Source organism: Letharia lupina (assembly GCF_014066315.1).
Source record: "Letharia lupina isolate WasteWater1 chromosome Unknown contig_9, whole genome shotgun sequence".
NCBI lineage: Eukaryota > Fungi > Ascomycota > Lecanoromycetes > Lecanorales > Parmeliaceae > Letharia > Letharia lupina.
In genome coordinates this window covers 768,999-790,805 of record NW_023502978.1, presented here as the reverse complement: position 1 = coordinate 790,805, position 21,807 = coordinate 768,999, and the positions used below count along the sequence as shown (strand labels likewise).

General features: G+C 49.2%; 8 protein-coding genes across 8 annotated transcripts; 5 read left to right on the top strand and 3 right to left on the bottom strand.

The window, feature by feature from the left end:
- Positions 1-298: 298 nt before the first annotated feature.
- Positions 299-3,061, top strand: HO133_010696 (uncharacterized protein; the record flags this gene model as incomplete). Its single annotated transcript, XM_037301548.1, has 13 exons — positions 299-548; positions 599-669; positions 731-858; positions 914-1,589; positions 1,851-1,882; positions 1,951-2,095; positions 2,154-2,240; positions 2,322-2,384; positions 2,432-2,591; positions 2,647-2,735; positions 2,785-2,847; positions 2,901-2,979; positions 3,027-3,061. 13 exons carry the CDS (start codon positions 299-301, stop codon positions 3,059-3,061), a joined length of 1,878 nt encoding a protein of 625 aa, XP_037153182.1.
- Positions 3,062-3,886: 825 nt separating this feature from the next.
- Positions 3,887-7,004, top strand: HO133_010695 (uncharacterized protein; the record flags this gene model as incomplete). Its single annotated transcript, XM_037301547.1, has 7 exons — positions 3,887-4,222; positions 5,046-5,156; positions 5,336-5,548; positions 5,601-5,670; positions 5,721-5,869; positions 5,930-6,335; positions 6,385-7,004. The coding sequence occupies 7 exons, from the start codon at positions 3,887-3,889 to the stop codon at positions 7,002-7,004; spliced, it is 1,905 nt and encodes a 634-aa protein (XP_037153181.1).
- Positions 7,005-8,749: 1,745 nt separating this feature from the next.
- Positions 8,750-12,955, bottom strand: HO133_010694 (uncharacterized protein; the record flags this gene model as incomplete). Its single annotated transcript, XM_037301546.1, has 3 exons — positions 8,750-12,432; positions 12,488-12,560; positions 12,614-12,955. The coding sequence occupies 3 exons, from the start codon at positions 12,953-12,955 to the stop codon at positions 8,750-8,752; spliced, it is 4,098 nt and encodes a 1,365-aa protein (XP_037153180.1).
- Positions 12,956-13,670: 715 nt separating this feature from the next.
- Positions 13,671-14,547, bottom strand: HO133_010693 (uncharacterized protein; the record flags this gene model as incomplete). The annotated part of the gene is made up of 5 exons (XM_037301545.1): positions 13,671-13,938; positions 13,990-14,146; positions 14,285-14,293; positions 14,355-14,362; positions 14,501-14,547. 5 exons carry the CDS (start codon positions 14,545-14,547, stop codon positions 13,671-13,673), a joined length of 489 nt encoding a protein of 162 aa, XP_037153179.1.
- Positions 14,548-14,964: 417 nt separating this feature from the next.
- Positions 14,965-16,404, bottom strand: HO133_010692 (uncharacterized protein; the record flags this gene model as incomplete). Its single annotated transcript, XM_037301544.1, has 1 exon — positions 14,965-16,404. One exon carries the CDS (start codon positions 16,402-16,404, stop codon positions 14,965-14,967), a length of 1,440 nt encoding a protein of 479 aa, XP_037153178.1.
- A 454-nt stretch (positions 16,405-16,858) lies between these two features.
- Positions 16,859-17,620, top strand: HO133_010691 (uncharacterized protein; the record flags this gene model as incomplete). Its single annotated transcript, XM_037301543.1, has 1 exon — positions 16,859-17,620. The coding sequence occupies one exon, from the start codon at positions 16,859-16,861 to the stop codon at positions 17,618-17,620; it is 762 nt and encodes a 253-aa protein (XP_037153177.1).
- A 534-nt stretch (positions 17,621-18,154) lies between these two features.
- Positions 18,155-19,178, top strand: HO133_010690 (uncharacterized protein; the record flags this gene model as incomplete). Its single annotated transcript, XM_037301542.1, has 4 exons — positions 18,155-18,312; positions 18,445-18,508; positions 18,567-18,765; positions 18,823-19,178. The coding sequence occupies 4 exons, from the start codon at positions 18,155-18,157 to the stop codon at positions 19,176-19,178; spliced, it is 777 nt and encodes a 258-aa protein (XP_037153176.1).
- A 1,298-nt stretch (positions 19,179-20,476) lies between these two features.
- On the top strand, positions 20,477-21,133 carry HO133_010689 (uncharacterized protein; the record flags this gene model as incomplete). Its single annotated transcript, XM_037301541.1, has 3 exons — positions 20,477-20,651; positions 20,713-21,071; positions 21,125-21,133. The coding sequence occupies 3 exons, from the start codon at positions 20,477-20,479 to the stop codon at positions 21,131-21,133; spliced, it is 543 nt and encodes a 180-aa protein (XP_037153175.1).
- Positions 21,134-21,807: the final 674 nt, after the last annotated feature.

Below are 21,807 nucleotides of genomic sequence, written 5' to 3'. Positions count from 1 at the left end.
ATTAATCTTCTTATCGCTACGAGTCCTACGCTGCTAGACTATGAAAAATTTATAACAAAAGGACTAAGCTATACTTGTAGAGGTACAGATACTCGTGGATTCCAGAAGTGAGTTACTTGATAGAGCGAGGACACCAATAGATATTTCCACTCAGCGGCATGTCGCTTGATCTATTGGTGTCCTCGCTCTATCAAGTAACTCATTTCTGGAATCCACGAGTATATCTAAATGCCTACCTTAGAATTTTGAGCGAGACGGAAACATCCCGAATCGCGAAAAACCCTCGCTTCAAGAAATAATGCGACCACAGCCATCCTCTCGATCAATCAAGTATCTCATTGGAAGGATATTTCAACTACGTTCCTACACAAGTCACGCAACCTTCGAACCTTTGCGTATCCTTTTCTGCGGATCTGATGAGTTTAGTATTACCTCCCTCCGAGCCTTACACAAGGAGCATGAGCGAGACGAGGGCTTGATCGAGTCAATCGATGTTGTCTGTCGACCGCCCAAGCACGTAGGTAGAGGCCTTAAAGATACACGGGAAGGTAAAGTCCTCCATGCTCGATTCCTCGTGTCCATTCTAAACCAATGTTAGTACCCATTTCCCTCGTTGCAAAGGAATTGGCCTTGTCTTTACATGAGATTGACACGTTCACCAAGTGGAAGGTCAGTCTCATATGACTTTCATGTTTTCACGGTAAAAATTTACCAGTGTTAATGGATCTAGCCACCGATACCTAATGGCTTGCCAATAAATATGATCGTTGCCGTCTCCTTTGGTCTTTTTATACCTCCAAGAATTCTCGAAGGAGCCAGATATGGAGGGCTCAACGTCCACCCTTCCATGTTACCCGAGTAAGAGACCAAAGCACTCACCCAGTGCTTTTCCAGAGTCAACTAATGCATGTAGCTTCCATGGTCCTGCCCCACTACATCATACTCTTCTATCTGGATGCCAAAGATCTGGAGTGACTGTGCAGACATTACATCCCGAGCGATTCGATCAGGGTACCATTCTCGCCCAGACGCCCTACCCTGGATTCGAGCATGGGTGTAGTACGGTGCCCGAACTGTTGACCCTGACGTCCTCCAAAGGCGCGGAAATACTTGTGCAATCCATCAATAATCGTCTCTATCTACAATCAGCGAAGGGTCCGAATAGTCTCCAAGATGATCGGATTATAGCGGCAGCACGTGCAGCACCAAAGATAACCTCGCGGGATAGATTCATAGACTGGAATACATGGACCGCTGAAGTAATCATTCGAAGACATCTTGCCATTGGTCCTCTATGGAGCTTCGTCAAAAATGCACGAAAAGTACGGAGGTTAATTTGGTCCACGGGCTTTACGATATCAGAAGAGGTTGCTAGTAGTACAGATCTTCCTGTTGGACGGCTAGTGGTATTCGGAAACAACGATTGTGCCGATGAACGAGTCGCTTACGTGCGGACTTGTGATGACCGAGTGCTCAAGGTCGATAGGATCAAGTTTGAGGGCGGCGTAGAAGCCCCGCCCTTACGAGCTGCCAAAAAGGGTGACATGATTGACCACGGCACACCTCGTCAGCATGATTCGATGAACCAGGTTTTGCTTTCTATGGATTCGGTCGATGGTCACTAGACCAGAACGCCTCAAAGCTGTCGCGATCGTAGTATGATATCTGAAAAGGAAAAAAATGCAAAAGCGGCTGGTGGCTATTGCCGGAATCTGCAGGGTCCGTTGCGGGGATGACTCATGTGGGGCTTGGTGACGCTGAACATCGACTTCAGACGAAAGACAAGATTTAGTAGAGTCGCAAGAGATTGACACCAAAGCAACGACGAAGCAATGCCTTACAATCTCAAGGGCAGGAAGGTACTGATTACAGGAGCATCGAGGTAAACAGCCTAAGTCATCCAGCGACACGTATGGCTTGAAGCTGAGGTAGAACTACCCAAAACTGTAGGGGCCTAGGCGCTCTTGTAGCGGAGAAGTTCGCCGCTGAAAGTTGCAAGCTGGCCATAAATTACAATGCAAGTCAAGACAAAGCGGATCAGGCGGCCGAGAAGATAGAGAGAGAGTATAAGACCAAGCCCATCCTGATCCAAGGAGTATGATTTCGAATTCCTCGCTCTCATACATCGAATAGCGGTCTGACAGCTTGGTCAGGATGTGGGAAAGCTTGCGGATTGTGAGAGAATTGTGCAAGAAGCAATCGCTGGATTGGGTGGTCTGGACGTCATTATCTCAAATGCAGTAGGTTCCGCTGTTCGCATTGTTAGGTTTTATGACTGGAACGTTTTATTGCGATATTATGACCTCGTCTGACGTACAAAGGGCTGGACGAAATTCACTAGATTCGGGGATCTTGATGCCCTCAGTGAAGCCGAATGGGATAAGGTATTGAAGCAGAGTCCTTTTACGGGATGCCGTTGACTCGAATACAGTGCTGGGCCGTCAACTGCAAAGCAAACCTGCACATCTTTCGGGAAGCTTTGCCAACGTTGAACGCCAATGCAGAGGGTGGAGTTTTTTTGCTGACTTCGTCGGTTGCGGGCATCGCGGCCTCCGGCAGCAGCATGGCATACTCCGTCACCAAAGCTGCAGGTTAGGACTCTATCAACCGTAATGGCGGCAGGAATTACTGATGTTCTTCTTCAAGGACTCCAACTAGTGAAGTGTTTAGCCTCGACTCAAGGCCCGAAGGTCAGAGTTAATGCTGTTCTTCCCGGACTGCTCTTGACAGAATGGGTGAGACTTTACGAAAATTCATGCGTTCTTTAGACTGACGCCAATCTAGGGCGCCAACTTCACACCGGAAACGCTTCAGGAGCTGAAAGAGAAAGCCTACCTAAAGAAAGAGGTTTGTCTGGCGACAATCAGCGCGAGATTTTATGCAAGCTGATCCTCGAGCAGACTGGCCTTGAAGACTGTGCAGACGCATTCGTTGCTGCAGCGAGAAACAGCTCCATGACAGGCCAGAACATTCAGATCGGTGTGTGTTTCAGTGCAAGTTGCCAACTTTGTCTAACAACCGCACAGACTCTGGTCTCATGATGCTAGGAAGAACGGGCTAGCTTTCAATTTTACGACTCGAGCAGACCCTTGAAAGCTTCAAGCATGTGCCGGTCCCTTTCTTAGCTTCGAAGAGAGCAAGACCGCTGCGTTAGAAAGGCACCCTTAGCCATAAGATGCGGTAATTCAACATCCAGCTGATCGATCGATCCCACATTTATCTGTCCTAACAAAAATCGAGCCTAGACTCCCATGTCTATTTTCTGGTTTGGTCATACTGTCCCCCACATGGCATTGATCATTGTAATGCTGAGCATGCACTTGTTGTGAAGAGCGTCGACAAAGCCTAGAGATGGATATCTTATACTCTCTGCAACAGAAAACGTTGAACCAACGGCCTTTGTTTGAAGCGCGCTGCATTGTTCCGACGTTTCAAAGAATTAGAAAACATGATCCCGATTTCAATCGTCCACATACTCTATTGCTGCCTTTCTTCAAGAACTTTTCGCAATACCCACATTCCTCTTCAACAAACTTCAAGCTGAACAGCAGCCGATCATTACGAGCCAGCGCGAGAAGTATTGGTCATGGCGACTACCTCGATTACTACTCCGACATCGAGTTCTTCCCCTAGTAACTCAACCGCGCCATCGACGCCTCCGTGCATTACTTCCTTGGTTGTCAATGCAACGAACCCGTCTCAAGGCTGTACCTCCCCTTTCTGTCCAATCAACTATCCTCATGACCGTGGCCCCTACCTTCACAGCTGCCGCGTTGCTTTAAGCATTGAATCGAGGCGCATCTTCGCGTCTAGTGTGCCATCTCCAGATGTCTTAGCAGCATATGAACGATGCATCAGGAACGATGGTACGAGGACTGACGCAGAAATGTGGATGACGTTCCATGAACTCCATGTTGAACCTCTACTAGGACATACGGATGCAATATGGGTAGCACCAGTGCCTATGGAATCGCGCGACGATGATTCGGATGTCGGCGAACGTGCAGGTCCAGGTGGTATCGTAGCTAACGGCGCGGCTGAGGGCTGTAGACATCCTTTCGGGCTTCTCAACCCGCCAGAGAAAGTATGGAAGGCGCATAGAAGGCTCGGACTGGGTGACGGGGACTCGGAGGATCAAGACCTTGTCGCCTCCTTTGCAGCCGAAAATGCTTACTATGGAAATGGACTTGGTAGGCAAAAGAGTATGTCGCGTCGTTTCAAGGTAAGACGGCCACGTTACTCCCCAAGCTTGAGCAAGCAGCGTAGGAACAAAAAGGAAATGGAGTCAAAATAGAGCAAGCGTCAACCGAAGAGCAGTGTAGGCTAGGTAAGCTGCCGCAATGAATGGCTCATTTGAGGTATCGAACCTTCGAGATGGCTATTCTAGGGGATGGTTCCTGAGGGTCAAGTCGATCTGACGCATTGGTGAAGCTGCAATTCCCAGCTTACTATAAGATTCTCTTTTAAAGCCTGAATCTGACCATCGTATCGGTTGCATGGAGGCCTTGAACTGACATGCTTAAGCAGTGGAGCTGCGCCGCTTTGATGTATCCTCTTTTTGGTTCAACTACACACCAAAAAGAGCTTGCTCTGTAGAATGATATATGCTTACGCAGATAGCATACAAGAAAGTCCAAGATATACAGTTTTCCATGTATAGAAACAAGATATTAGACTGTCAAGGTGCAGAGTACCAGTAGAACATTAATCTAAACCGTGCCGGGTTTAGTGTGATTTGGCGCTCATTTGACAAGAGCCATTGCTTCACACGGCACTCATACATCCTCACCACCATAACAACAACAGCCTGCGCAGCTACATTTAAATTACATCGCTGTTCATTGCTCCCTTCATTGTCTTTAATTCTTAATTCCCTGTCCCCCGCTGTCGGTTTGACGGTAACGAGCTGGGGTGTCAGGCTGGGCTTAGCAAGCCATCCTCTCTCCTTTCCAGCATCACTATTCACCAATCACAACAATCAAAACCATTGCGAATCAGTTCACATGATTCCTCAGGCATCAATGGAATAGTCAACGTATCGCCAGATCTGGATTGAAGAAGGCCGAGGTGGATATCAGGAGCGGGCAGCGCGAGCGGATTATCGACTCAACAACAGCGGAAGGAACGATTCAGCTACCAAAGCACACCCAGACTTGGTATGCTCATTCATTGCGACGCCTTCAGATCAAATCACAGAGCGGGAGATAGCACCACCAATTTGACCATGTAATATCTCTTTGCAAACATGCCTATCACTTCTAGACAGCGATTAGCTAACAATACCCCAGCACAAAGTCGCGAGGCCGACAAAAACTACCAAGTTGAAAAATAAGAGTTGGAAGCTGCGTTTGATAAGGACGACGAGACCCCGCAGGAGAGAGAGCTCCGACTCGCCCGCGACGGCCTTCTACACTACGCTATGGCGTCCTCTTCCTCGAATGTGGTGGGTGTCCATTACCGTGTTGGTAAGAAGATTGGCGAGGGTTCATTTGGTGTCATATTCGAGGGCACAAATCTGCTGAACAACCAACAAGTCGCAATCAAATTTGTGTGTTTCATGCATGGTGAGATATCTCCTTGTAAATGCTGACTAGGGCCAGGAACCGAGGAAAAGCGATGCGCCACAATTGCGCGATGAATACCGAACCTACAAAATACTAGTGGGCTGCCGTAAGTCTCCGCCAGCGCTCCTAGAGTGCGGGTTTGCTAATATTGTTTAGCTGGCATACCTAATGTCTACTATTTTGGCCAAGAAGGTCTTCACAACATACTCGTTATCGATCTCCTAGGACCTTCCCTGGAAGATCTGTTCGACCACTGCAATCGACGGTTTTCAGCAAAGACAGTGGTCATGGTGGCGAAGCAGATGGTACGATCCCGGCGAATGATTTCACGTATCGTTAGGCAATTGATACTCACCATTCCATAGTTATCGAGAGTCCAGACCATCCATGAGAAGAATTTAATCTACCGAGACATCAAGCCTGACAACTTCCTCATCGGCAGACCTGGCTCTAAATCAGCAAATGTCATTCACGTCGTTGACTTTGGCATGGCGAAGCAATACCGAGATCCCAAAACGAAACAACACATACCATACAGAGAACGGAAATCGCTGTCCGGTACTGCGCGATATATGAGTATAAATACGCATTTGGGGCGGGAGCAATCGCGAAGAGACGATCTTGAAGCATTGGGACACGTCTTCATGTACTTCCTGCGAGGCGGTCTACCATGGCAGGGCTTGAAAGCAGCGACGAACAAGCAGAAGTACGAAAAGATCGGAGAGAAGAAGCAGACTACCGCTATCAAGGATCTGTGCGATGGCTATCCTGGTAGGTTTCTATATTTTATCGAGAAGGGATGATATTAAACTGAACACAGTGGCAGAGGAGTTCAACAAATACCTTAGCTACGTCAGGAATCTTGGCTTTGAAGATACTCCAGACTACGACTATCTGCGCGAATTGTTCACTCAAGCGCTCAAGAACACCGGCGAAGTCGAAGATGGAGAGTATGACTGGATGAAGCTCAACAATGGCAAAGGATGGGAGGCCATGAAGCACCACCCCTCGCAGCACCTGCATGCAGCAAATGCAGTACCCAACTCGTCAGCCCGGGCGCTCGGCGGCGGAGCTGATACACCACGAGGACCTGGGACACCAGGAGTCACTGCCCTTCGTTTAAACGCCGCGCAGCCCCTGCCCCCATCTCCCGCGAAACCGGGAGTGGGCAAAACGCGCGAACGGCCAGGCGCCTCTGGCGCAGCGCTACCAAAGCGTCAAAGCGGAGCGGCGGGGGGTCTCACAGATATCGTCACACCGACGGCGTCGACTCAGGCACAATTTCAGAACTCAACAGCGAACCTCCCCAACCGAATGAGCCAGGTTAATCCAGGTCTGAATCAGTCGTCAGCCGCTCAACAAGGACCGAGACAGCAGAATGCCGAGACGCAGCCCTCAGCCCTTCAGAAGATCATGAAAGTCTTATGCTGCAGCAGGTAGCCAGATGCCGAGCCGATCCTGGTACGAATATTTCTCCTCTCCGCCTAACTTTTTCCGAGCTTGAAGCCCCGCGCTGATACTAGAAAGAAATTGATGTATCTCCAAAGTCCACCCATCCCACGCCTGCATTGCCTCTTCCATCGAACGGACATCTATACATTCAGAGTCGATGTTGCGTTTGGCTCCAAAACATTGCCACAAGGTTCCCGGCGTTTTCCTGTGCGAAGGCATTACTGGCGAGCATGTTTGTTTCTATGCATCGTGGCTGGCTCGAGACGGCCGCTAGACTCTCGCTTTTGACCATTGCTTTGCTCTCAATCAAACCTTGTTCAAAAGTCACACATTGCCTCATTTCACATTCTTCACCTCCACACTTTCACCGAGTCCCAAAACCCCTTTTGCCAGCCAAGCCACAACATATCGGTGGCGAATTCAACGAATCATGACGGGGATCTTTTCTTCTTTTTTTTCCCGACGTGGGAGCATCCCTTGGGCGCCAACGACAGAGCGGAAGAGACACAGTAATTCTATAATTGGAGGAAATAAAAATCAAATGTTCTATATACTCAGTGCTGTTGTGAGATGTCCTGATCATTGATACTGAACGCTCAATGGTAACGAGAAAGCGTACCGGTAGAGTGGGAAAAGTGAGAGAATGCTTTGCCCAATATCACCCCAAATTGGGTTGGGCGAAGAGAGGGAAAACGCTGGGGTTTTCTTCATCTTCCCCTGCAGACTTATCTACTATCATTTCACCTGATGGCTGTTCCCTTCCAGCACCTCTTCCGTCATCACATCTGAATCCTCCTCAAGTCCCAAACCCCTGTTGCTAATTTCCTGACCGTCAAATAATCTGCACCATTCTCTGCTCAAACCGTCATTGCAAAAATCAAATCGTACGTCCCCTCGGGCTGGCCCCTCGCATCCTCCGCCATCCCCTGCTGCGTTTGGGCCTCCGAGTCATTCTCTTTGGCCTGTCAATCGTTGTGACCGCTCGCCCTCTTCAGGGCGGTGAAAATTTCGGCTTGCGAAGTCGTGAAAGAGGTGATGTATGGGTACTTGTTGGCGTGCTCCTCAGAGCCTACAGGAGTTTGCGAGGTCAGCGTGGCTTCCGAAACGTACAGATCCCAACAACTACTGGACGGGTAAGGGAGAAGCTTTTGCTCTCAAAGCTTAACTTACGAATCGTGACCTGGTGTTGACTGTGAAGCTGAGAAGAGAGCAAGACGCCCATGACAAGTGGGAGTTCCATGCCAGTAGGTCCGCGTGTAGCGTGGGATATGGCCAATAGAAAGAAGAGAATCCATTGGGGCGCCGTGCAATTAAAGAAGGGGGATGCAATCCAAGAACAACCTACGGGCTACAATTGATCTGTTGGAATCGAGCAATCAGGAGGCCAGTAAAAACGGCTAAAGATTTTCCAAGCAGTCGGACAGAGCCACCGTTCGATATAGAATCCGGTCGGCTCACTTGATCAAGAAACCAGCGGAGAGTATAGGGCAAAGACAGCATTGCGAATGAGAAAAGAGACTATCAATGAACATGCGAATGAGTCGGACTGACTAGGCTCGGTAGTAGTACACTTTTAGGTCACACGCTCTCCAAGCGTTCAGTATCATCCGTCAAATGCCCGTTGCATTATGCAGGCGCCTGCAGTGAACCGAGCCCCCTCAAAATGCTCATCAACGCTCATGGATGTCCTCCCATCGTCTCCCGCTGACATGCTAAGTGGGTATCCTGGCTCATCACATGCCCATGATCACGTCGCCTTGGTCATCAATGGTTGTATCATCCTCTCTGCTACCTGCCTTTGGATAGGCTTCTCGATCCTTCTCTATCATCCTAGCAGTGAATTCCTCCTGAACGTTTCGAATCCTAAGTTGCTCTTCACCCTTGGAGTCTGCCTCGTCTCTCGCCGAAGCCTTTGCGGCCTCAACGACACCTTTCCATCTTTCGTCCAGCCGGCCCTCCTCCATATACTTCTCCAACAGCTCGTCCTCCTTCCCCAGATCTTGCGCTAACACTGCTAGCGAGTTTTCAGGAATGTTGGCAAAATGTGAGGATACACGAAGAGCTTCAATACTGGTGCCAGCCTCGAGAACTTTCGCGGGAGGAAGAGGTACAGCCTTGTCCCAGAAGCCGGTCCTGAATCCTTCTCTCAAAGTCTTAAAGAGGGCTGTAGCGTTAGTCTCGACCTCGGCCTGGGCATCGTCTTTAAGCTCAGTACGGTTGATAGCCTTCCAGTCATCCTGGATCATGCATCGCCTCCAGATAAATTTCTCTTGCAGCTCTTTGAATCCAGGGTCACTCGTTTCGGCAGAGGCTAATCTCATCACCTTGAAGGCGTAGAAGAAGCGGGAACCCATGAAGCCTTCGTTGTCCGGAGAAGCGCCCTCACCGCCGAGGAGGGTAAGAGTATCGATCAGAGCTTCCGGAGGTAAGGCTTCAAGAGCTAGCATTTTGCGGAAGTGTCCCTCCAGGCTATGCCGTAGTGTAGACTTGCCTTGCACGTTGGAGCCGTACTTCTGCAAAGCCAAGTCTACCTCGGCGTCGGCATCAAGCGCGTTGCGAATTGTTGGCTTCACGTAATTGCACAATTTTTCTTGGACAGCAACAACAGCTAGATCTTTGTCGATTGTTTGGGTGGCATCTTTCGCGCTCTTGTCTTTGACCTGCCCTTTCCCAGTCGCCGCTAAGAGACTTAATTTGCTCATACTCAGTGAGACCTTCCGACTCCAAAGATTCGTCTCCTGTTTTTGCGCTAGCATCAAGTCTTCTGCGGCGGCTGCATAGCTTTGCTCGGATGCAACTTCATGAATCCAGCCTAGCTTTGCGTAACTGGGTTGATGCCGAAAGAATTGTGTCAAATACTTTTTGAAGTTGGCGTTGCCGTTAAGTATACCCACAGCCTTACCGCCGTCGAGGTGCTTTTTGAAAAAAGCATTTGACCACTTTGTGCCAAATTTGACAAAGTACGAGTATATGCGCTCTTCGAGTAGCCGCACCGTTTCATCAGATTCTACCGAAAGCATTTCGCCTTCGATGATGTCGGCTAATGCGTCCATGTCGCGATATTTCTCGGCTAGATAGATCCCCTTCTCTGGCTGACCAACGTCTGGTAGACTTTTGAACAATGCCTTTCTGACCGCGAAATGGGCCTGCTTGAGCTTCTCTCCGGCGGCTCTACTTTCTGGTTCCGGTCGAGACTGCAGCCAACGGAACCTCTCAATGTACGTTTGGCAACAGATTTGTACCTGCCGAGGATTGTCGGCTGCAAGCTTCAGGACCAGATCTGGCAATGGGTCACCTTCATTTGCATCATCATCCTCACCGAGGCAGGCCAATTCTCGAGATACATCAGTCATTGTCTTTACTCTTTCCACAATGTTCGCTGTCGAAGTCCAGATCTCCGGCAAATCTTCATAGCCACGCAGCAGAACCCCGTCAATCATAGCTTCATCATCAAGGCCATAAGCCGCCATATTAGCCTCACGAAAGCCGAAAGCCGTCTCAAGGCTAGATAGTTGAATATCGTTAGCTTCACTGACAAGTCTTGCTTGGATCGCTGGCTCGATCCTCTTGTTGTCCTCCACGGCATTTTCGAACATCAGCTCTACCATATTTTGGGCCCAGGGAATAATGTATTCCAAACGCCAAACATCATGGATGAACCAATGCCTGACTCCATCTGTCTCATGATGCTCGGGTTGGTTTTCCGTCTTCAGGGATTCGTGAAGGCTTTCAATGAGCTCTGCTAAAACACTTCTGCCATTGGACGATCTATTCTGATTGCTGATGATTGCATTGTAGCATCGCCATAGAGCTTTCGCAGCAGCCATCTTCTCGGCACTCCACAAGAGCTTCCACCGTGTAAGTCTACTAAGAGGCGGATAATACTGTCTGAGATGTTTGTTCATATCAGCAAGAGCTGTCGACCTCCGTTGGAGCTGCTGGTCCATCGATGGACTTATTGAAGGCATGTAAACCGAAGTAGAGCTCATAATAGAATGGCTCACGCTCAGTGCTGCGGCTTCGACTTCTTCTTGACTGAAGGAGATCTCAGACCTTGGAGAGAAATCGAGTAAGTCTTGCGACAGGTTTCCGAAGAACACTGCTTGTTCAAGCTTAGTCTTCGCCGTCACCGTTGCTCTGTCCAAAGCCGATTGCCCCTCCCTCATAGGCAAAGCAGAGATGCGGACGAAACCAAAACCGTAGATCATTAACACACAAGATGATTGCGCATGAATCCGATCATACACTTCCGAAGCGCACCCAACAATTCTGTAGGGTTTGGTAGACCGGAAGTCGAGGGCGTCTTGGAAGGGATCGGCGAGGGTGCGAGCCTCCATTTGTAGCTGAGAGCTTGGAGTTTCTTCAATTTCCACAAGCGATACAAGGACAATGCTTTTCTCGAACATTAGGAAAGCCGTCTGAGCTGGCTCCGGTACCAAGACCTGGGGTTTGAACTGAGTCTCTACAGGTAACGAAGTTGTGTAGCAGGTGATAGGATGGACCACATCGATGGTCACAGAGCCAGCGGCAAGAGTCAAACCAATCAAGGCATACCGAGACGACTCTGCTCCTTTTAGGACTGTCAAGGTGAGAAGCTTGCAATCCCCACTTTTACGCATTTTTGCTACCTCGTTCCCTGAACTTCCATTTGGTAAGATTGTACAATCCAGTACCTCAAAGACGTGTTCTTTGTTGTCATGGAAGACGTCCGCTCCTTCTATCAACGCGTGGAGGAGGTCATCTTTGGCATCGACATCATTGACCAAGGAATGCGTTCCGTTCCAGCTGAGGTCCCAGGTTTGGAACGAGCCTTTTGAGGTAGCGACGACGACATATCTCTGACCTCTCTGCCATGAGTTGCCGGCTCTGACTGCAGCGATGTCCTTTCTCCAGCCGGCGCTACTAAAGACGCCCCTCAAGCTTCCGAACACACCGCCGCTTTGAGCGCCGTTGTCGCGCAGGTACTGGACGTTGACTGAAGGTTTCCCTTGAAGATCACTTACGATCAAGTGTGCGAGTCTACCTGTACTTAAGGTGAGCACGAAAGCGCGTGGTCCGGCCTCGGTGATGTTGGTAATGAATTCTCCCGACAACATTCCGCTGACAGTACCCTGGACGCTTTGTTGCCTTTGGCGATTTGAGTCGACACTTGCGGCACCTGTAAGGCTCTCCCAGTATGTAATTTTTCCACTTATGGGCATAACGACAAGCAAAGCTGGTTCGGCAGACGTAGGCACGAGAATTCCCAATGGTAATGGATGTCGAGAGTTGTTGGAAGGATGCTGGAGCTTGATACTCAATGGCTTGAGCTGCTCCGCTGTCATTGTCCCTTGCGCGTACCGCCATACGATAGCTTGGCTCTGGGTCATCGCGAGAGCATAGCCGAGGCTTGTTGATATTTCTCCATGCCATTTTCCTGTACGCAAGTCAGACTCCTCCAGCCACATCTCTTCGGCTATGCTCATCCATACCTGAAGTGTGATAATCCCGGACGGATTCAGGAGTCGTTGGCAGTTGAGTAACGATGTAGTTCTCATTCTTAGTCTGATTCATTTGGAGTCAGTGTCTTGCAAGGCTTCCATGGCGTGATAACTTGCCAATTCGATGCTACCGTCGTTCTTGCTCGTCCGTCTCTCTCTTTCCGCCTTCTTCACTCCCCTATGCCTAATAGCCAAGCTCGTAGTATCTACACTCGCATATCGTAGATTCGCAGGTTCCTTCGCGTGACCATTTGTGAAAGCCTCCTCTGCGACATGAGCAATATACCCGTTAACCTTTGTGGTATCTGGAGATTGAAATGTTTCAGAAGTCAAGCCTGATCGCCGTATCCTCTTCGGATTATGTCGCAGGGCAACTGAGTCGTCCGAGCCAGTTCGCTGCCGTCTTCGAGGGTTGCGCGCAGCTACGCTGGCAGGCACTGCGACGTCCGGGGAGAACATGATTATCACCGCTGCATTTTTCAGGTTCTTGCAAGCAAGAAGAACGCGAAAAGAGAGCCGTTCCGAATTGCCAGGACTGGCTGTGTTGATATTACGGAGGGTGTTGTTAATTCCGGTACGCAGCCAAGAAAGTCACGGACTCACGAAAAGAAAAAAAGTCGCGCTACGCTACTGCTGCGAGGCACACAAGAGAAAGAGGCGAAATTCTTTATCATCTACCATCTACCGGTTTAGTCGATCAACCTAGATGAGTTACTCCAAATGCAGCGTCAAACCCAGAGAACTACGCAAGACGAAAATTTCAGATCAACATGAGTGGGCGCGTGTGGGCATTGACAGTCTACGTCGCATAACCCGAGCTCTCCAGTGCTCGCAAGTAGTAGTTGCAGCCTTGTTCTTGGTGAGACTTGCGACTGTGTCCTGCTCAGGTCCATCAACTGTAGGTTTAAAATTACTGATCGTTCACCGGATGTTTGGATGGATGATACGCGGCCTCGGGGAGGCCTAGTTCTTCACGGTGCGCAGAGGAATAGGAACTTCATTGCTTGTTGTTAAACGAACAGCAAGCACTTGTGAGGCGTCTACCATTTGCCATGTGCAGAGCAACAAGGAAATTCAGTGTGCTATTTGGAGCCAACAGACACTGCCACTCTGTTGTCCACCGAGTCGACAGATCCCGGTGCTGTGATCGGCCGTATCTCATCACAAAAGCCGTCTAGACCTTCTTCGCATGCTCCTCTTCCTCAATGCTACCACCGCTGATGCTATCCGCGCTATCTCCCTTCTCGAGACCCAAGTGCTCATCTACCCCAGCATCATCCTTTGCCCCATGGTATTCTTCCTCAAAGACGGGATCGGCCTCGACAGTCTCGAACTTGGTCTTGAAGTCGCCAATGGCATGACCGTGAGAGCTGCTGTTGGAACGACGACGGGCATTGGTGAAGTTGTAACCATAGTCCTGAGACTCGTCTCCGGGAGTGCCCCTGGAGGCATGATGAGCTCCGCTTCGTTGTGCCAAAGTCATTAGATTTTACCAATTGCCTTTGCCTCCACCCTCTTTCTTCACCTTCTTTGGGTCGGCGTCGACGTGACCAGACTTGGCGAAGTAGCGAGGAAGGTGCTGGGATTCTTCGGCAGTGCCGTCAGCGAGGCCGGCATGGTCACGGTCGTTCTGTTTGTGAGAGCGAGTCACTGAACATTATAGAGTCAGCAAAGTGGTGTGACGGGAGACGCCGAAATTAGAACAAGTTTCGAGGACATAAGAATGGAGCAGACGAAAGCGGGCACAGAGGTTCAGGAAAATGGATATTGAAGGGTAGAAGTACTTACTGGTTGCTACTCTTATGGAAGATTTGTTTTGCTATGTTGCTGGGTGAGGAATTGATCAAAGTATGATGACTGTGGATGCTGTTGGTGGTTGGGTTGATTAGTTACGGTACTAGAAGTGATGAGAACAAAGAAAGCAAAGCTGGGAGCTCGTCCAACGAGGAATTGGTGTTGGAAATTCATTCGAAGACATGGACCAAGTACTACTGGACTACAAACCTAATTATCAACTGCGATACTGACCAGCGTTCTTCTACCGGACACATCAAGTTCCTTTGAGTATTGGAAGTACATGGAAGGATGATAGGTACATTCAGAATCTTCCCATCTTTCGATGCGTCTCGAGCATCGCGTGACCAACCTGCAGCATAAGGTAAAGTACAGTAAGAGCTCCCAGGGCGGGGTCCTTGGTCTGGGGTTTTAGCGGCCGTTGACGGAGCCAAGTCCGGCTACGGTAGCCCAGGATCGTAAGGTACCTGAAGTTGACAACGACTCAGGTAGACACTTTCGACACTCAGCAACCAATTAGATCCATCAACTCGTTAAGAAGGCCAGCTTGCAGTTTATCGACCACTATGGGGATTGCGAAAGGTAAGGAAAGGTGAGAAAAGGGTTTTCATTGTGATCAGACTTGCTTATCAGATCAGAATTTCATAAGTCATCAGCCAAAATCCGATTGATTTTCAATCCTCTGTGAGCAGGACACCAGTCTCCTGTCCTCCGTTAATTTCATACCTGTCTCTCCCTGCAGTCTCTCGCGCCCTCCGCTGAGCTGCACCAGTACGTGCCTTGATCTCCTGGGCTCGCTGTGTCGCCGCCGCTTCGCCGTCCCATCCTCTAGCCCTCGCATCAGCAACCCTCTCCTGAGCTCTAGCCACCGCTGTTGCTTCTTGTGCCTGTGCTTCTCTCGCTCTCCCATGTGCCCTGGCCGCTTTCTCAGATGCCCGCCCTTCGGCTTCTCGGCCTCTTTCTTGAGCGTGACGGACCTTTTCTGCAGCTCTCTCTTCTGCCCTTCGTCCCGTATCCTCGGAGTCCTTGATTCGATCGTTGCCACCCCGTTCAGCCCTCTTGCCCTCTCTTTGACTTTTGCGCTCGGCTTTTCTAACCTTGCGATCTGCTTTGCGGGTAGCTTTGACTTCTTTCACAACAGCTTTGACCTCTTTCTTTATCTCTTTTCTTTGATTCCTGTACTCCTTCTTTAGCTCTTTGCTGTCCTTTCCCGAAAGATTCCGACGTTGCGAGCGAAAACCATCACGCAACTGGCGCACCGACGCGTGCAGGTGGTCTTTCTTGGTTGCGTCCAATTGGAAAGCGAGCAGTGCGGAACGAATCTGGCCAAGGTCCACACCTTCGAGGTCCTTGGACTTTACGGAATCCATGGAAGAGGAGGAAGATGAGTCGGAGGATGAGGTGGATAGAGACCGATGGATGGGCTGAGGTGTTGACAGATTGGCGGACCATTGAGCAGGAGCGTCACGATACATGGTCGGTTGGGCGGGCTGAAGGGGCCGAGATTCGACGTATGGACCTTGTGCTACTGATGGTATGGCCGTGGATCGGGAGGAGGGGTATGAAGGCAGTGGGGAGAAGCCTGCCTTTATGTGGATTCGACGAGGGTTGAAAAAGTTTTCATTCCATTCTGCGATGACTGCTAGGATTCGGTCTCGGCGCGCCGGAGTGTCTTCCTCGATGAATGAGTGACGCTGAGGGTCTTTTTCTGGCCTGAGCTTTCCATGGCGGACTTCGTCACGCATTGGGAATAGAAAGTTGACAAAAGTGGACCAATCGAGACTCGTCACATCTCGAGCAATGTAGGTTTCGATGGGAAGAGGATAGGCAAGATCGTCACGAGTGGTTTCGCGATTGAACGTGATAGTGTATTCGGCCAAGCTCAGATATACCCCAGCTCGATGTAGGTCGGGATCGTCTGGATCTTCGAAGTACGTGATAGCCGACGAGAGATTGTTCTCATCTGATGGCATTTCTGACGGCAGCGAAGGTCGCATGTAGCCACCCCGTAGGCTTGCTTGAACAGGCTGGCTTGCTGCGTCCGACGCATCTGCTACCTCTGTGTACGGTGGTGGAGGGATACGATCCATCTCTGAATTATTTGCAGTACGCATGTTGGAAGTAGGTCAGTGGGAGTTGGAGGATCGATAAATGCAGTGGAAAGGTAGACGAAGAAGAGTATTATTCAAGCGAGCTGACAGATATGGAGAGAAATACAAGAAAATTGTTGTCCTTACAGTTTCTCCATTCTCAGGGCCAGATATCCTGGTATCCAGTAGATATCTTCCAATGATTCCTTGGCCTGCATACCTCTAAGGCTTTTCTCCAGGCTCCAGCCTGGTGGTTGATGCTACCCGGCCAGCGGCATGAAGTTGCTTGATCGCCGGACTGCCTCGGCTTGGAAATGGGTACTCGTAGCTGCCTTCGGGAACAGTGCCAAGAACTTTTACTTTCTATCGTCCTATCACCGAACAACGGTCTCATAGCTCAACTCTCCAAGCGACTGCAAACACGCAAGCTCACAACGAGTGCAGACTAGGCAGCCTGAAAGTGTCCAGATTTGCACCAATGGATATTCGCGTACTGACCTCGGCCGACATCCCCCACGTACAGTCCACCAATATCACGAATCTACCAGAGAATTATTTCCTCAAGTATTACCTCTACCATGCTCTTTCTTGGCCACAACTCTCCTACGTTGCCGTCGATGTTTCTCGTCCTAAAAAAACACCCTACGATCCTCCCAAGATTGTCGGGTACGTGCTGGCCAAAATGGAAGAAGAGCCCGTGAATGGGATACAACATGGGCACATCACAAGTTTGAGTGTTATGAGAACGCATAGACGGTTAGGATTGGCGGAAAAACTCATGAGGCAGAGTCGTATGCGCTATCTCTCCCACACGCGCCGAGTGTACCATTCCGAGAGGCAGACCGATCTCAAAGAAGGGTTTCATGAAGCTGACGCAAGATCTTTTCCACTAGAAAGAGCTATGGTCGAAACATTCGGTGCACAATATGTGTCTCTTCATGTTCGATTGGCCAATATCGCCGCGCTACGTTTATATAGGGATACGCTAGGTTTCGAGGTCGAGAAGGTGGAGTCCAAGTACTACGCTGATGGGGAGGACGCATATAGCATGAAGATGGACCTGACCAATCTGCGAGAGGCGTTAGAGGACACGTACGTGGACGAAGGCGATGAGGTTGGCAGTGTAGGAAAAAAGGAAGAGGGGAAGAAGGGGGGTGAGAGAGGGAAGAAGAGAAAGGTCAGGTTGGGGAGAGTACTAGGTGTGGGTGACTTGGTAGAGAAGAATGAAAGTAGGATATAGTGTCCATAGGGGCTTATTTCCAGTGCCATTTCCTTAAGAAGGGAAATCCTAACTCTAGGAAAAAACATACTGTTGACACCAAGTCTTTCCACACTCAATCTAGCTCTTCTCTGAAAGCATTTCAACCGTCTAAATTTGAAAGCCCGTTTCCTTAACGAAAAGCAAAGGAGACCCGATTTCTCGAGTAGAACAGTTTGATTTCAGACAGGACTTCCTAATGATAATTGATACGATTGGTTACTAGATGATCCCAAACTTCTTGCCAACTAAACTTAAAGTAATGATAGGTAGGTAAAATGCAAACTAAAAGTATAGATTACCTTACTTATACTTATACGGTATAGGTACGGCGTAGTTCAAACACGGGAAGACTCCAGCCTTCGATTGTAAAAGACATTTGGTTTTCATAAACAAGGTACTTCTTGCAATACTAAGTAATCTTAATGACCGCAGGAATCTTGAGAAATAGTGATTAGAATCGCGCTATCGGCTTGATGCATCAGCTTCGAGCCTCTTGAATATTGATATAATTCAATGGAAACCACGTCTACACCGCCTTTGGATAATACAACTCCGCCCCAAGCCTCTCATGGACATCTCCATACCGGCCGACGCCTAAGAAAATTACTCAGGCCGAACGGAAGAAGAGTACACATCGCTGGTACACCAGAAGAGCATGTTCATCTTACGCGGTATGTAAACAGTTGGTGTGATTTCTTCCAGGTTGGCTAGGCGTCGAAAAATGTATTTGGGGAGTAGATTAGGATGTTCGCTGTCTCAAATCCCTGCCTGAAGAAGCAATTCTGACTCCGAAACGTTTGCAGTACTCTACCCAACATTGAGCCAGACGACAACTTCGATTGCTACCTCCAGGGTTCGACGGAACACGTGAGTCTTCGAATCTTGTAACATGGCACATTATTCTCTCATATGACATATACTCTAGCTCGAAGCAGTGAGAGAGATCCACGCATTTCATGAGAATCGGAGTCATGATCTTCGCACTCAACATGGCTCGATTTATGATGAATTCGAGCTCGTCAGATCAGAGCTTGATACATTGGCAGACGAACTTCTGCATCTGAGTAACCATGGTGTGGCCCTCAACGCCAATTTCTCGAAATTCGGCTATGACGCCCATATCAGTGAGGACAGAGTCGGCTTCTGCGCAAGTAGGAGAATGCTGATACCTTGAGGTATAGGAACAAAAGATTCAGACTCTTCCACCAGCTCTCTAAGCGGTGACCAGTCTTCTTCTCATCGTGACTGGGAAGCCGAGCGGCGGAAAGGCCAGGCTTTGAAGTTCTGGAAAAAGCCAATAGTACGCCAGTATTGGCACAGAGGCCTTCTCTGGCGAGCGTCCGAAGTCGAAGAGGTAGCTTCTTTCGAGCTTTTCGTCGATCTGCTTTACGTTGGAATTATCTCTGTCATAGGGGACACTGCCGCAGAGAACGCAACAGGCTTTAACTTGCTCAAGTTCACTATCACGTTCGCCCTGGCGTTCAAGATGTGGACCGACCTTACTCTGCTAATATCCTGGTTTGAGACAAGTCGGTGAGCCCCTTGACATGCTTACGCGGTCTACTGATCGTTCGTAGATGACATTTTCCAGCGCATTCTTGTGCTTTTTCTGATGATATGTCTCTTCGGCTTCACCTTGAACATCGCCCAGTCTTTTGAGACTACGTGGATACCACTTATCGCATTCTACGTTAGTACTAATTTCCTGCTGTCTTCCCTGCAACATCATTCTGGTGAGCCGTCAGACAAAGTGGCGTTGTTGGGGTGCTGGCTTGGTCTGCTTGGTGCGTGACTAGGGAAGCAAGCCAAGCACATTAGCAGCCTTGAAGTACTCATGAAGAGCATTGGAAGGCTGTGACCTTGTCCTCGTTTCCACCGTTATCAAAATTCCAAGGGGCTTGAACCGCTATAGCTGCCATCTATTTCAACTGCCGGCCTGTCACCCATTCCTCTGGCTAACACCTGATAGCTCGCTCAAAGGCTGTTCCACGCCGTCCATTTTTTGTGGATTGGATATCTATTGCCAATGGTGCGAGTATACATGATATTCAACGCCACTTGCACTGCTATTCCTGCTGCAGTCTGGGTCGCCAGCGTTCAAGTCGAATACCCTGATCGCTTGGCCTTGGTTTGGATTGCGATCTTTTTGGGTTGGTCTACCTACGCGAGCTCTGAGCTTGGGACCATTTTTGCTGAGTATTTGCAGACTTGTTCGGGGTACTATGCGTAGTATTTCTCAGGCGGTGGGCCGAAGTAAAACACTCGTCATGGGTAGCAAATCATCCCAAGTATTTCGATTTCCTTCCAGGTGAGCCGTCTTTTGAGGTCAAGCGACTTAAGTCTGCAGCGATGACTAACCTTTGTCCGGTCAGCTATCAACATTGAGCACAAGAGTATGGGCTACCTCCTCATTCATTTGCGGTATTGACTGGCGTTCAACAGCGGAGCGGACCAATGCATTCGTCACCTTGGTCTTTGGGTACAGCGTTGTTGCCCTCTTGTTTCAGAACAAAGCCGCTTATGGAATCAATGCGTACATGCTTCATTCCCTTTCAAATCGCTTTCGCTGACACGGAACAGATTCTTTGGTAAAGCTGTCTTAGGCCTGATTCAGGCCTTCAGCTTCAATTGGCTATATTTCGAGATTGGTACGTGGGTAGAACTCCGGTAACTGGCCATGCTAAACTGAATATCCAGATTCGTGGAACCTACACACACATGCCATCCGCCGGCACTTCATGACTTGTAAGCTCCACACCTTGAGTAAATGATTGCTTTATTACTTACATTTCTGCCGCAGCCATTATTTGGACTACAATTCATTTTCCATTCATCATGGCCTATGTCCTGGCTGGGGCATCTCTGTCCCGGCTGGTATTGGCGACCGACTGTCATGATGCCAATGTTGATGACTTGACAGACGCATATACTGCTAGCTCTAAGTCAGAGTTATCATCTGGGTTACGATGGTTTTACTGTGCAGGCCTGGGAGTTGCTTTACTTTCCATGAGTACGCCACTTGCATCCTTCTAATGTCTTCCCTTGCAGCCCACCTATTGACGTCTAATTAGGCATCATATCCTTATGCCACGTCCATAAAGAATTTGACGGCGAGCGTATTGGGAAGCGTTACCGGATCTCCGTACGAGTCTCTGTGGCTATCATTCTCATCTTCCTACCACTAGCCGACTCTCTTAGCTCGCTGAAACTAGTATCTATCACAACTGGGTTAATAGTGCTCACGTTGATGATTGATGTTTATGGATCAACGTCAATACATGATGATTTCTGGAAGTGCACGACACAATGCAGGTACCGCGCAAATTGCCACATTAAGAAGAAGTTGGCCATGGACGCAGTCAAAAAGGGGGCGACCATCAGATTGGATGAGGTTCGACTTGAAATAGGTCGTGAAAAAGCCTACTATGATGTATGTCTCATCGAATTACAAACCCTCCCTAGCATACGCTCACCGGTCTATAGCAAGTCTGATGGCACTCCCAAGTCTTCGGCATATTTGAGAAGTCTTCCGTCTAGACATGTAGAATAGGATTGACCAGCGAGTGAGCATGTATGATATACTGATTCATTTCCTCTCTAAGAGTTCAAAGGGATGTCGTCAGCGATGAAAACGTGTCTTATACAAACCCTATCATCGTCGCTTCTCGACTTGCACGAGTACAAACTCTACTCCGGTACCCTGGGCATCCTCTTGGTGTAAGGCAAAGCATCATCACTGGGTTCATTGACGCTAGACGGCCAACGGACTACATTCGCATGGTCTCAAGAGATCAAGATCGCAGCGCGACACAAACCCTTCCTCCACAGGCCAGGAGCTCAAAACCACCTGCGTTGCGTCCTTACTGTGCACCATGTCCCGTCAGAAAGGCAGCGTCAAAGCTTGTCATTTTCGAGATAAGGAAAGGAACTTGCAGGTTTCGAGGTAAAAGGGCCCTGCTACGTCCTTGGTTGCAGTCTCGGTCCGGATTGTCAGTGATCGCGACGTTTACATTGTAGCCTCGATGGTTCTGCGGGTTGGAGGGTTGAACGGTCTTAGGGAGAAAGATATAGGTCGTGAAGGATTGGACCAAAGGGCCAAGCAAAACTTATACTCAATCACTTGCGTTACGATTAGCCCTCGCGCGTCCGGGATACTCATCTAGTCT